Here is a 14,196-nt window from a genome sequence, read left to right on the forward strand (position 1 = left end):
ACTTAGTATCTTTTGAATTCTATGAACTCTACGTGGACAGTCCTGCACGGGTTTGGCTACCCACGGGTAGCCAAACCCGTGCAGGACTCGGGTTACGGTCCATGTAGAGTTCATCGAATTCTACTGGGTTACAATTTGGATGAAACGGGTGAATAATAATGCACTGTGTACTGTCGGACACGGTTGCGGATCGGGTCGGACGCCTGAACAGCGTGGGTCGGTCGTGGGTTTTGCGATTGCGAGCGAGACTTCTCCGGTGCTGGATATGTTATTCAGGAGCGGAGGAGTCAACTAAAACCGTCCACAGTGGATGATGTGTTTTTTTTGCACAGCAATCTAAAGCACCACGCCAAACACCAGATAATGTAATTCCCTGGCGTTCCATCAAATGTCTTATTTTCCTTGTGGTGCGGGTCGAGGCGTTGGTATCAATTTATAACGGGTCTGGTTGGGTGCGGAATGTAATTCACGCTACTGTCGGAACATGGGTTGGATGCGGTTTTAAGTATTGCGGGTACAGGCGGGTGCGGGTTTGCAAAATAAGACCCGTGCAAGACTCGTGCCGTAACCCCCCCCCCCCCCCCCCCGCCGAAAATATCTTCCTGCGCATATGCGTGACGCACATATGTGATACTTGTCACTCACTGAGAGGCAAGAAGAAAGCAAAAAAATATATTTTTACTAAGGAAAATGACAAAAATAGTAACGCACATAACTTGGATAAGTAACTTTAATCTGATTACTGGTTTGGAAATAGTTACGTGTTTACTCGTTACTGAAAAAAGTGGTCCGATTAGAGTAACACGTTACTTAGTAACGCATTACTCTAATCTTCACTGGATCTATAGATCTATAGATATATATCTCCATCTATTAGACGTAATGGCATCATGCTTTAGATAATGGCCTTTCAACATGACTGAACAACTCCAGGTTTTTGCTTGTGCTGTAAAAATAAAAAGCTCCACAAAACAGAAATAATCATTTGATTGTTTGGGAAACTGGTGAATCTATCTCACTGTGAAAGAACCATGCCAGGCTAACACAAAATATTTGTTATCATTTCGATGACTTTCAAATATTCCCTTTGATTAAATAAAGAACATGACCTATCAATGTGCCTGTATTTTCCTGTAAACAGATGACTATCTATGATATTAATACAATGCTAGTTAAAGGTATTCATCACACGCTCAGATTTGCCAAATGCTCTGTTCAAAGGGCTGTCAAGGTAACAAGACTTCCAGCTCATGATGCCAACGCTACCTCATTAAAATGATTAAAGGTGTCCTCTTCCTCGAATCATCATCCAACATGGCAACTGGCAGTTGGCCAGTAGCTAGTTTTCTGCTAGTGGGGGACATGGTAGGCTATTTAAATGTATTTTTCTTCTCTACATCATTTCTTTACATGTGAGTTAAGATAGAGCGAACAGACAATCTTAATTTGATGTGCAGCGAAGGGTTTACGAGGCAGAACCTTCAAGAGGCCAGAGGCAGCGCTAAGCCGGTCGCTGCGTCTATAAACCTGATCTCTATTGATTTCTTCTTGTTTGTGATCGCAGTAGCCGCCGCCGCTGCCTCTCTCAAGCGAATCAGAGTCCAGAGATCCAAGAGGTGTTGGACACTGGTGTACTTTATATGACAATGTAGGTCGGTGTGATTAACTTTCCAACTAACAACTGTCAAAAGGGGAAATCGATAGGTAATTTTGGGGCCAGGCAGCAGAGGTTGCAGTCGATACGTACCCCAACCGCCTCTCAAAGACTTGAGGGACACAGGTAAAAAGATTAGCCTCCGCTAGCCTCCATTTCTCACTCCGTAATTGTTTGAGCAGCAATGAAGATCACCCTTATGAGAGTGTCAACAGTGTTAGCGGTCATCGCAAACACGACATAGGAACCTCTGTAAACACACGTTTAAGCCACTATCTCCAGCTGGTCGTGTATGGTTACAAGCAGTAACATACTTTATTATTATTTTTTTTGAATGCCAGCCATGCTGAAACATAATCCCAAGGTTAATAGTGCTATTCACATTAAGAGACACCAATCAAGGGGCTAATAAAGGCTTTTCCATGACTATTGTATTTGGTGATCTATGTTGCTGGCTTGCTCTCTGCAGGCTGGTTTTATCCGAAGCGGGAGGTAATGTGAGACATTCTCTTTGTTTTACAAAGGCCGGTTAATAGACGCCCTGAATCACTCAGGCCTTAATGTGAGAATTATCCTTCAGAGGATTGCGCTTATCACGCTAGCGCTGGCTAACTCTGCTAATGCTAGTTAATGGAGCCACAGCAGAGGTGACATTTTATGTCCGGTATTGTCCAGATTCTATTCACAGAACTCAATAGCTCAAATTTACGTCAAGAATAAGAAGGAGATAGGCCCTGAGGGAATACAATTACAATTGAATAGAGGTTGTATTATAATGGTCCTTAAAATGTCATTCTAGGATTTTCTAGCATCTGAAAAGCAATGTCTTCAGAGTATAATCCTATCCCATCTTTATTGTAAATAATCCTCTGAGGCACAGTGAACTGTGATTTATTCTCCATTGTGTTTTGATAAAACCCTGTTTGTGGCTCCTTTGATGGTGGGAGACGGACCCGCATGGAGAGAGGAAGGGGGAGAATGGGGGAGGCATAGATTGGAGCGCAGACTCTGGAAATGGGGTTGACTGACCTGCGATGACAGCTTTGAATGGAAGGAATCAGAAGAAAGAGAAAAAGCTTATTGGACATATTGAATCATTTGACTTTTCAGGCAGAAGAGGTATTGGAACCGAGTGTGATCAGACTCCGCCAGACACTGCAAAACACCACAGACCCCCTGATAGCCAGACACTGCAAAACACCACAGACCCCCTGATAGCCAGAAACTGCAAAACACCAACCCCCTAACTACCCCCCGAGATACCCTAAACTACTCCCCCAGATACCCTGAACTACCCCCCCAGATACCCTGAACTAGATACCCTGAACTACCCCCCAGATACCCTAAACTACCCCCCAGATACCCTAAACTACCCCCCAGATACCCTGAACTACACCCCCAGATACCCTTAAACACCTGCCTCTAAGTACCCCGAGATAGCTGGATAACTGTCCAAAGATACCCTGAAAAAACCCCTGGAACACCTAACTTAAACTTAAATGCCTTGCTCCTAGGTGCCTGGAAATCCTACCATTAAATGGAAAAATACCCCCCATACCCCGGGATGACCCCAGATGCCACCTGACAGCCTCATGCCCGATCATTAATGAATGTTTTTTTCTTTCTGTTTTGCTCTGATATGTAATGTAGAAGTGGATGGCTGCTACGTAGCGTAGCTCACATACATGGGGCCGGCACCAGGGCCTCACGAGCAGCCTCTAGACCCACACATCTCAGCCATCTGTGTCATCTGCGCCAAATGTCAGCAGTGGCAGAAGGTCAAAATTCATTAGAGCCATCAAAGCTGAACGCTGCACTCAGTCAGTTTGTGCTGCGTTTTTTCATGAAATGGAGGAAACATAATGTCAAGACCTGAGGGATTAGCAGCATAGCCACGCCGGTCTAGCATTGTTCTAATCTATTAGCGCCTTTCTGCTTCATAGAGGTAACAACCTGTGACTTTACACCCTAGGACCAGCACAGACCCCTTATTGAGCCGGTGGGGCTGGCCAGTGTTTTGCTGAAGCAGCCTTTCTCTATTACCTCTGGAGTCTGACCTATGTAGCGCAACAGACCTCTGTACATCTTGATGCTTTGTTGCTGCCCTGTCCTAGAATAAATAACAACCTCGATAGCCTGAGCAGAAGGAGCACTTTGTGTAGTTTTACACATCCATGCAGTTCGAAACCAATTAATAGCCTCACTCTTCCTAGCTGAAGCAGAAAAGTGGTCATTGATTTAGCGTCAGAAGGAATAAGTTTCCTGCGCTCTTTAATTTTCGGCCGAGGTCTGAGTCCTGCCTAGCTCTGAGAAGGACAGAAACACGGCGACTTGATTGGATTTTAATAGCGTACATTAACCCTAACCCTGACCCTGACCCTAACCCTGACCCTCAACCTGACCCTGACCCTAACCTTGTCCCTAACCCTCACCCTGACCCTTTACCATTTGATAATAAGCCCAATATGTTTAATAATATTAATTATTATTATTGTCACTAATGTATTTATTCATGTATTAATTTATATAGTAACTTTCATACATACAGACAACACAACTAAAAGTGCTACCCAATACAGAGAGCATGCACACAATAATACACTAGAACACCAGGCAACAACATGAGCCAGGTACACAGTACAGCAGATTAAAAAGGATGGAGATGGTGCAATGCATCGATAAAAAGACTTTTAGAAGAGAGATTAAAGCGAGATAGTTGAAGTGCTCCCGTCTCTGTAGTGTGCCGCTATATGGCTGTAATGGTCCAAATGACAACGATCCACCATCATGTGATCAGCCACCCCCCCCCCAGCCCCCCCAGCCCCCCCAGCATCCGGAAGCTCGTCAGGAAGGAGGTCTAATTGCCTCCACTTCTTGCAGATTTCTAATAAAGGTAGCAGGACTGAACAGATGGCGGTACGGTGGGGCGCGGGGGACAATTAGCGTGTGAATGGATGGTGATGAGGGTGGAGCTGAGGGGGGAGGGGGCACCGGCCCATCGCTCCAGAGCTGCAGACATCAGGTGAGCTCTCGGCCGTAAGTAACCAGAGATAACCAGCAGCTGATCGTCTGGTACGACCCCCACCGCCGCTACAGCACGGATCACACGCAGATTAACTCAACGCAGCGTTAGAAACTGATTTTGAATCGTTAGAGCGACATCTGGGTTCCACTCCAGCCTCAGGACCGGAGAGTAAGAGTGTGATTAAAGAAAGAAAAAGGGTGTTTTCCTCCGGAGTGACTTGTTGTGGAAAACAGAAGCGAGCAGAGTGTGATGCCAGCCTAATGAAATTCCCAACGCCGCCACAGCTCCCGTCCTGCTGGACGCTCTGTTCTCTCAGTGGCACACGACTTAAAGAGACATTCATTAGGCACCACCTCTGATAGCGAGCCAGCAAGCATCTCCACCCAAACATTTGATGAAGATGATATAAAAGATGATTACCAGATGCTGCATCGCATGGTGGGAAAATGTAATTAAAAACCGACGAGGAAGAAGTTTAGTGTTTTCTAAGAACAACGGTAAAGTTGCACTAAGTCATCGAACAAGTAGAATTACAAGCAATGGTAGAAATATGAGTCAATTAAATCTAAAGGTAGATTACCTTCCACTGGAGGCGCCGCCACTTCCTGATGGAGCTGCAGGAGGTGGCCAGGGCTGGAGGCTGAGGGGGGGTAAGGAGGGGAGGAGGTGATGGTTAGGAGTGGAGGCTGAGGGGGGGTAAGGAGGGGAGGAGGTGATGGTTAGGAGTGGAGGCTGAGGGGGGGGGGGTAAGGAGGGGAGGAGGTGGTGGTTAGGGGTGGAGGTGGTAGTTAAGGGTAGGTGGAGCTGTAGCCATGCATCATGCAGGTCTAGCTACAGTATGCAGGTGTAACACTACACCAGGTGTAACACTACACTAGGTGTGACACTACACCATGCAGGTGTAACACACCAGGTGTAACACTAACACTACACCAGGTGTAACACTACACCAGGCGTAACACTACACCAGGCGTAACAATACAGGTGTAACACTACACCAGGTGTAACACTACACCAGGTGTAACCCTACACCAGGTGTAACACTACACCAGGCGTAACACTACAGGTGTAACACTACACCAGGTGTAACACTACACCAGGTGTAACACTACACCAGGCGTAACACTACAGGTGTAACACTACAGGTGTAACACTACAGGTGTAACACTACACCAGGTGTAACTCTACACCAGGTGTAACTCTACACCAGGTGTAACACTACACCAGGCGTAACACTACAGGTGTAGCACTACATTATTCAGGTGTTGTGCGGGCGCTCTCAGCCTCCCGGAGGCGAGCCAGCAGAGGAAGCAGTAAATCAATAGGCGGTCGGCGAGGGCGAGTGACAAGCCGTTTAGTTTGGCGGCCCACTTCGTTTCACAACATGAGGTCTGGCCTTCTAAACCCACGGCGCCGTCTCAGGGAGAAAATATTTCCCCGCACTAAATCAGATCTGGCAGCAGGTGGTGTGGGGGCGGGGGGGGGGCAGCGCCAGAAGAAAACACTTTATTTCCTCCAGCGCCGAGCCCCCCCCCGCTGCTCACTATATCAATAGAGGCCCATCCATCAGCATCACAACATCTTTACAAAGGGCCGCTTGTCCTGCCGCCACAACCAGCCACTTGTGACCCACGGAGAATTGAATGCTGGCTAAAGGCTAAAGAAAGGCAGCGCGGGACTGTTCTTCATCAGGAGCCGGCGGTCCGGACTGCGGATCCACGGTCCATCGGCCGCTCGGCCCCACGTACCGAGGTACCCAGGGGCGAAGAGCGGAGGGAGGAGACGGGGGCTACTGTCACTGCACACCTGGGACCCCGAGCAGGTGGCTGGGAGACCCTGTAGACCAGGACACCCTGTAGACCAGGACACCCTGTAGACCAGGACACCCTGTAGACCAGGAGACCCTGTAGACCAGGAGACCCTGTAGACCAGGAGACCAGGACACCCTGTAGACCAGGAGAGACCCTGTAGACCAGGACACCCTGTAGACCAGGAGACCAGGACACCCTGTAGACCAGGAGACCAGGACACCCTGTAGACCAGGAGAGACCCTGTAGACCAGGACACCCTGTAGACCAGGAGACCAGGAGACCAGGAGGGAGCAGAACGACCAGAAGGGACCAGCGGGGGGGCAGGGGGCGGGGCCACACTTCAATGTCCACAAGGTTTGAAATCTAGATTTTGATTGTGTCACAAACCAAATTAAAATGCAAAGAAATCATATGTCACCTGCAGGTGACATGAAGAACTCCCCACTGGCTCCAGAACCTCAACAATTTGTGCTGAACCCAAAGTCACCCACTGAAGGAGCCGGTGTGAAAGGTAAATGTGAGATGAATTATGCATGTGAAGAAAACTCGATTACAGCGTTATTTATCTGATTGACTGGTCCCCCCCCCCCTGCACCCCCCCCCCCCCCTGCACTGAACTCTGACTGAGATCTATAATCTCCTCCCTCTCCCCTCCTCTCTCTTTCTCCCCACGCTCCCAACTCTCCCTCCCTCCATCCATCCCTTCCTCACCCGCTCTCCCCCATTCCTCACTATCTCACCCCTCCCTCCCTTCCCCTCTATCGATCCATCTCCAGTTCTCTCTCCCCGTCTTGTCTCTCCCTCTCCCTTCCCCTCCCTCGCCCTTTCTCACTAAATATCTTCCTCCTTCCAGATCTTATTTCTCTCTCTCCGTCTTTCCCTCTATCATTCATCTCTATTCCTTTCTGCATCCCTTCCTTTTCCTCCCTCCCTCCCTCCCTCCCCCCTCCCCCCAGGAGGCCAGCAGGTGTCCGACCCTAAGCTGCCTCCAACATCACACTTATCAGTGAGGAGCATCAAATTCACATTTCTGCAGCAAATCCAACCTTTCAGGAACACTTTAGTTACAACTGGAGGCCTTTAGAGAGCAGGGGTGGATAGCACTAAAATATAATAGAATATAACACAGTAGAATACAATTGAATACACTAGAATAGAAAACAAAAGAATACAGTAGAATATACAATAATATAATATGAAATATAAATGAATGTAAAACACTAGGATAGAATACACACACATAATGAGGTTAGAATACATTGCAATGAATTGATATAATACAATTGAATAGAATAGAATAGATTAGAATACAGTCGAATAGAAGGAAAAATCTGACTAGACTAGACTAGATAGAGAAGAGGATAACAGAAGAGGAAAAACGACACTGAACAATGGAACATATATTAATCACAGACGCATAGTAAGGAGGCAGAATGTAAAGTGATCAATTTAAAACATAATTCATGAAGCATGAAATGACAAATTGATATTAAACCTCTATCCATCATAACAGGAGAAACCAGGAGCAATGATGTTAAATAAATATCAGAGATCATCCATCACACTGCTACCACCTACTACTGCTTCTACAACCTGGAGAGGCAAGCTAATTAGGGTTAGGGTTAGACAGTGCAGAGACGGGTCATTAAGGAGCAGGTAGGGGTTAGACAGTGCAGAGACGGGTCATTAAGGAGCAGGTAGGGGTTAGACAGTACAGAGACGGGTCATTAAGGAGCAGGTAGGGGTTAGACAGTGCAGAGACGGGTCATTAAGGAGCAGGTAGGGGTTAGACAGTGCAGAGACGGGTCATTAAGGAGCAGGTAGGGGTTAGACAGTGCAGAGACGGGTCATTAAGGAGCAGGTAGGGGTTAGACAGTACAGAGACGGGTCATTAAGGAGCAGGTAGGGGTTAGACAGTGCAGAGACGGGTCATTAAGGAGCAGGTAGGGGTTAGACAGTACAGAGACGGGTCATTAAGGAGCAGGTAGGGGTTAGACAGTGCAGAGACGGGTCATTAAGGAGCAGGTAGGGGTTAGACAGTGAATCCAGAGACAGGAAGACGGGGGAATGAACCCTGTACCTGTACCTTCAGAGATGGTCAACCCCCTAGCCACTCCACCCTCACCTCCTCCAGCCTCCCCACCCTCCCCACCTCCACCTCCCCCTCCCCCTCTCTCTGTGAACCTCTGCTCTGTTGCTCTGGCTGCGGGGCAGCAGCTGTTCTGGCCGATAGCGGCCGTCTCTCTGCTGAGGGGAGCCTCAGAAAGCTCTTAAGAGCCGATGGATGGCTGCTCGGCTGCCTCCGATTATTCAATCCCAGCATCCTATTGGCCGGCCGATAAGATGGAGCCGGCAGCAGGTTATCAGCACCTCTCAGGTGAGCAGGATCCACTATGACCCAATTAACGTGGGAATCACTTCCTGCTCTGGGCGGTTCATCAATAACGATAACAGGAGGAGGAGGAGGAAGAGGAGGAAGAGGAAGAGGAGGAGGTGGAGGAGGAGGAAGAGGAGGAGGAGGAGGAGGAGGATGGGGAGGAGGAAGAGGAGGAGGAGGAGGAGGAGGAGGAAGAGGAGGAGGAGGAAGAGGAGGAGGAGGAGGGAGGAGGAGCAGGAGGAGGAGGTCTGAGGACCGGTCTCTCTGCCCCAGGAGGAGGTCCTTGTGGGTTCTGGTAGGTTGGAGGTCTGTTTCTCTCTATGTCTCTCTCTGTCTGTCTGTCTCTCTCTCTCTCTCTCTCTCTCTCTGGAGGTCTTTGTGGGTCCTGGTAAGTTGGAGGTCTGTTTCTCTCTATGTCTCGCTCTGTCTGTCTATAATAAACACTCACGCACACACACACACACACAGGTAACAAATTATGTAAATTTAACAAAGCGCTTATTGGGTGCGGATTGGGACAAAGTTCTTAGAGCTACCATTTAAAATACATATACTTAGACAGATAGACAGACAGACACAAACAAACACAGACCCCTTAGACAGACAGACACACATACACAGACCCCATAGACAGACAGACAGACACATACACATAACCCTTAGACAGACAGACAGACAGACTGACAGATGGTTTATGAACAGGCGGGAGGCGATGTCAGGAGCGAGGAAGACGAGAGAAGATGAAGAATTGAGGGGGAGGACATTTCCCCCTCCAGCTGACATTTAGACCCTCCCACACGTGTGTGTGTGTGTGTGTGTGTGTGTGTGTGTGTGTGTGTGTGTGTGTGTGTCACCAGTATTCCAGGGCTTATGAATCAGGGAGAATGAGGAATCCTAAATCCATGTTTTACCCTGGAGGGACAAAGATCTTCTCAGCAGAGCCAAGATGTAAAAATAAAAATGTGTTCTCCTCAACAACACTATTACTATAGACACTATAGATGTGAAGCAACACTAACATCTCTCCTCTATGAAGGGAGAGATGTTCCTCCTACATTGACGTGGAGGAGAGGAGAGAGGAGAGGAGGAGAGATGTTCTCCTCTCTGGAGGAGAGGAGAGGAGGAGAGATCTTCTCCTCCGTGGAGGAGAGGAGAGGAGAGGAGGAGAGATCTTCTCAGATGTTCTTCCTGCAGGCACAGTACAGAGCTGATCTGTGCTCTATTGTGACTCAATCTCTCTCGTGACTCAATCGAGCTAATCTGTCTTTTATTAAGAGCAATCAATACACAGTATTCATCTGGTATTATTAATCTGTTATTCAACAAGCAGGAACCTGGAAGTCATGCTGTGCAGCTCAATCAAGACCTCTGAATACGCACTCTTCACTCCATCTCCCACATCAGATAGGTATGTGAGTGTGTGTGTGTGTGTGTGTGTGTGTGTGTGTGTGTGTGTGTGTGTGTGTGTGTGTGTGTGTGTGTGTGTGTACTTGATCACTGGGCCACTTTTTCTTTTTCTTTTTGTTTACATTGCATCTTTGTTTACATTGCATTTCTGGAACTGAGACACTTTATACTTTACACTTTTTATAATTTATAATTTATACTATCTATTATGTTTGCCCTATTAGTTGTTGTTTGTTCTGTTTGTCTTTTCTTCTGTTTACTTTAGCATTTCGTTTAGCGTTTTCCCTTAGCGTCTACTTTTGTATTAGTACTTTGTATTCTTATTGTATTGTATATTCTTTATTATTATCCTGTGCTTTTCGACTGCTGCTGGGCTATTGCAACAAACGACTTTCTCCAACGGGGGATTAATAAAGTTGTATCGTATCGTAGAGCCACACATATAGGTCAGGACACGATGTGTTGCAGCCTGAAGGCTCCGGGGTCCATCCTAACGTCCCTCCATCCTCCCCGTCGGCCATGAAGCAAGAAGCCCCAACATCCACCTGCTCTCCATGACGTCAGCGGGCCCTGGGGGGCTGCTGGATGAACGCTGTTCGTTTAGGAGAGATGTTTTAGCAACATCTGGACGCTCAATATCTGGCTCATGATTTAAATGGAGGAGGAGGTGCTCATGGTAATGATAGGATGGTTAGTTAACTAATGACGACAGATGGGTTCCACTGGGCTGGACCGTCTTGCTCCCAGCTCCGTCCCACACACCGACCACAGACGACGTTACAAGGTGGGACGTGAGACCGGATGAGGTCACCAAGTTAGAACGCTATGGAGCACGCACTCCCAGAATGCACCTCAACAAGTCGATTCCCTGTGCGTGGGGAATCGACGGCGGCTTAGCTCAGGAGGAAGAGCGGGTCGCCTAGTAACCCGAAGGTTGCTATGTAATCCTCCACGCTGAGTGTCAAGGTGTCCCTGAGCAAGGCACCTCACACTTCCTGCTCCTATATATATGCTTTATGTGTGTCATGTCTGTTGGTGGTGAGGTGCAAGGAGCATCTGGTGGCCGACACAGAGGCCGGGGCTGCTGTTTCAAACCTGCCCATCCCGATTCCATCACTGTTTCCTGGTAGTTAGAAAAAAAGCTTTGGTTCTTTTTCACCAGTTACTGGAGAGGATTTGAAACGGATCAGAACATTCTTCAAGTTCAACAAAGTGTTAAGGAAGGAACATTGTTAAAGGCTTTCCCTGGCGATCCGTCTCAATCCCTTCCCCAAACTCATTACCCGCGTGTCAGAGCAAAGCCAGGAGAGAAGGAAAGCCGAGAAACACAACGAATACAACCTCAATAAACACCGCCCTCTGTAACCTCAATATATAACACACTGCCCTCTGTAACCTCAATATATAACATACTGCCCTCTATAACATCAATATATAACATACTGCCCTCTATAACATTAATATATATAACATACTGCCCTCTATAACCTCAATATATAACATACTGCCCTCTGTAACCTCAATATATAACATACTGTCCTCTATAACATCTATATATAACATACTGCCCTCTGTAACCTCAATATATAACATACTGCCCTCTATAACATCAATATATAACATACTGCCCTCTGTAACCTCAATATATAACATACTGCCCTCTATAACATCAATATATAACATACTGCCCTCTATAACATCAATATATAACATACTGCCCTCTATAACATCAATATATAACATACTGCCCACTGTAACCTCAATATATAACATACTGCCCTCTATAACATCTATATATAACATACTGCCCTCTATAACATCAATATATAACATACTGCCCTCTATAACATCAATATATAACATACTGCCCTCTATAACCTCAATATATAACATACTGCCCTCTGTAACCTCAATATATAACATACTGCCCTCTGTAACCTCAATACTGCCCTCTATAACATCAATATATAACATACTACCCTCTGTAACCTTAATATATAACATACTGCCCTCTATAACCTCAATATATAACATACTGCCCTCTATAACATCAATATATAACATACTGCCCTCTGTAACCTCAATATATAACATACTGCCCTCTATAACATCAATATATAACATACTGCCCTCTATAACCTCAATATATAATACTGCCCTCTATAACCTCAATATATAACATACTGCCCTCTATAACCTCAATATATAACATACTGCCCTCTATAACATCAATATATAACATACTGCCTGTCTTGGCTAGGTCACCTTTGAAAAAGAGATTTTTAATCTCAATAGGTTTTTTCTCCTGGTTAAATAAAGGTTAAATAAAAAAAATTAAAAATAAAATAACCTCAATACATACTGCCCTCTATAAACTCAATATATAACATACTGCCCTCTATAAGGCAAGGCAAGGCAACTTTATTTATATAGCACTTTTCATACACAAGGCAGATTCAAAGTGCTTCACATATAAACATTGTCATAAAATAAAATAAATTAATAGATAAGTAAAAAAGTAAAATAGATAGAAAATAAAGTCAAAGTTTAAAAAAAGCATTTTAGAAAGTGCAATGTATTTAAGATCAACAGTCTCTGATACCCACCTCAAGACTCTGACCCGACCTAAAGGAACTTGGTCCTTACCCACGTCGGGACTCCGACCCGACCTAAAGGAACTTGGTCCTTACGTATAACCTCACGTATAACCTCAATATATAACATACTCTTTAAAACCTCAAAATAGAACATACTGCCCTTTATATAACCTCAATATATAAACAAATTACAACCTCAAAAGAGGTCTTTCTGAACCCCACTCTACCTTAATCTACTGTATCATGTGAACCATGTGGTTTGTGTGTTCTCTGAACATGCGTGTGAATGCCCAACAAACCACAGACCCTGTGTTGTTTGGTTAAATTCAGTTTGAAATAAACAATAAACACATTTAGAGGACAATCTTCAGATCTTAACAAACAGTTCACCATCTGTTTCTTTCATTGTTTTGATTATCAAAATTCATAAACCCCCCCGTCATTTCCTGTGTGTCGTCGGGGAGACCGCCATGTGACAGATGGTTGCCGTGCGGAGATTTTGAAAACAACTTTGCACTTTTTGTGTCAACTATCACACCTTTGGTTCGCCATATGCTCCTGACTAACAGCTACAACACTGAACTACACCGGAACAGTTCCACTGCTCGCTCATGGGAATAAAAATAAAATTGAACCAGTCAAATACATCGACTCCTCTACAAGTATTTATTCTGTGCTTATTTTGCAGAAGCTTCATGCAACACATTGAACCCAGAACCTCCCGGGAGTCCAACCCCAAAACCACGGCACTATCATCCTTCCCGTCCCACTCTCCTCCCCTCGTGTTCCTCGGTGCTAGTTAGCAGGTTGAGCCCAGACTCAGAGCCACCAGAGGGTCGGTGCTAGTTAGCAGGTTGAGCCCAGACTCAGAGCCACCAGAGGGTCGGTGCTAGTTAGCAGGTTGAGCCCAGACTCAGAGCGACAGCCTTTCTGCTATCGCAACATCAGTCTTACTTCACATGTCCGGTTAAAACACTCCCACTTAATAAATGTTAATGCTCTCCACGATAATTGAGATAAATGAGACACTCACAGCTTTTATGCACTCGGAGCGGCGGTCCCGTCCGTCTATATATCACAGCGAGCGATGAAAGAGGCAGCGGGTGAAGACTGATGTTCTGAGGCCGGCGAGCTAAAGAGCCCATTCTGCTGCCGCTCGGGAGCGCTCTGGAAAAACACAAACACCACGCTGAACACGACCAGAATCACTCCCAGTTCAGGGGAAGGCTCTGTGTCAACCATGCTCGATATATTTTATGATGGATGTAATCAGTGGGACTCTGTTTTAGGTCATGGAGGGATTCCTTTGTCCCTTATTGTCCTTT

At 46.2% G+C, this 14,196-nt stretch overlaps 1 protein-coding gene across 1 annotated transcript in view; it reads right to left on the minus strand.

The window, feature by feature from the left end:
* Positions 1-3,622: 3,622 nt before the first annotated feature.
* LOC311350993 (glutamate receptor ionotropic, kainate 3-like) overlaps positions 3,623-14,196 on the minus strand; it is a gene marked incomplete at both ends in the record, with an annotated part of 74,794 nt that continues 64,220 nt past the window's right edge. Inside the window, 3 exons of the mRNA XM_084471081.1 lie at positions 3,623-3,790; positions 5,260-5,319; positions 6,428-6,532. Coding sequence (XP_084327207.1) covers positions 3,623-3,790; positions 5,260-5,319; positions 6,428-6,532 — 333 coding nt within the window. The remainder of the gene's footprint in view (positions 3,791-5,259; positions 5,320-6,427; positions 6,533-14,196) is intronic.

The sequence above is a fragment of the Micromesistius poutassou genome (genome assembly GCF_964030765.1).
Source record: "Micromesistius poutassou genome assembly, chromosome: 8".
NCBI lineage: Eukaryota > Metazoa > Chordata > Actinopteri > Gadiformes > Gadidae > Micromesistius > Micromesistius poutassou.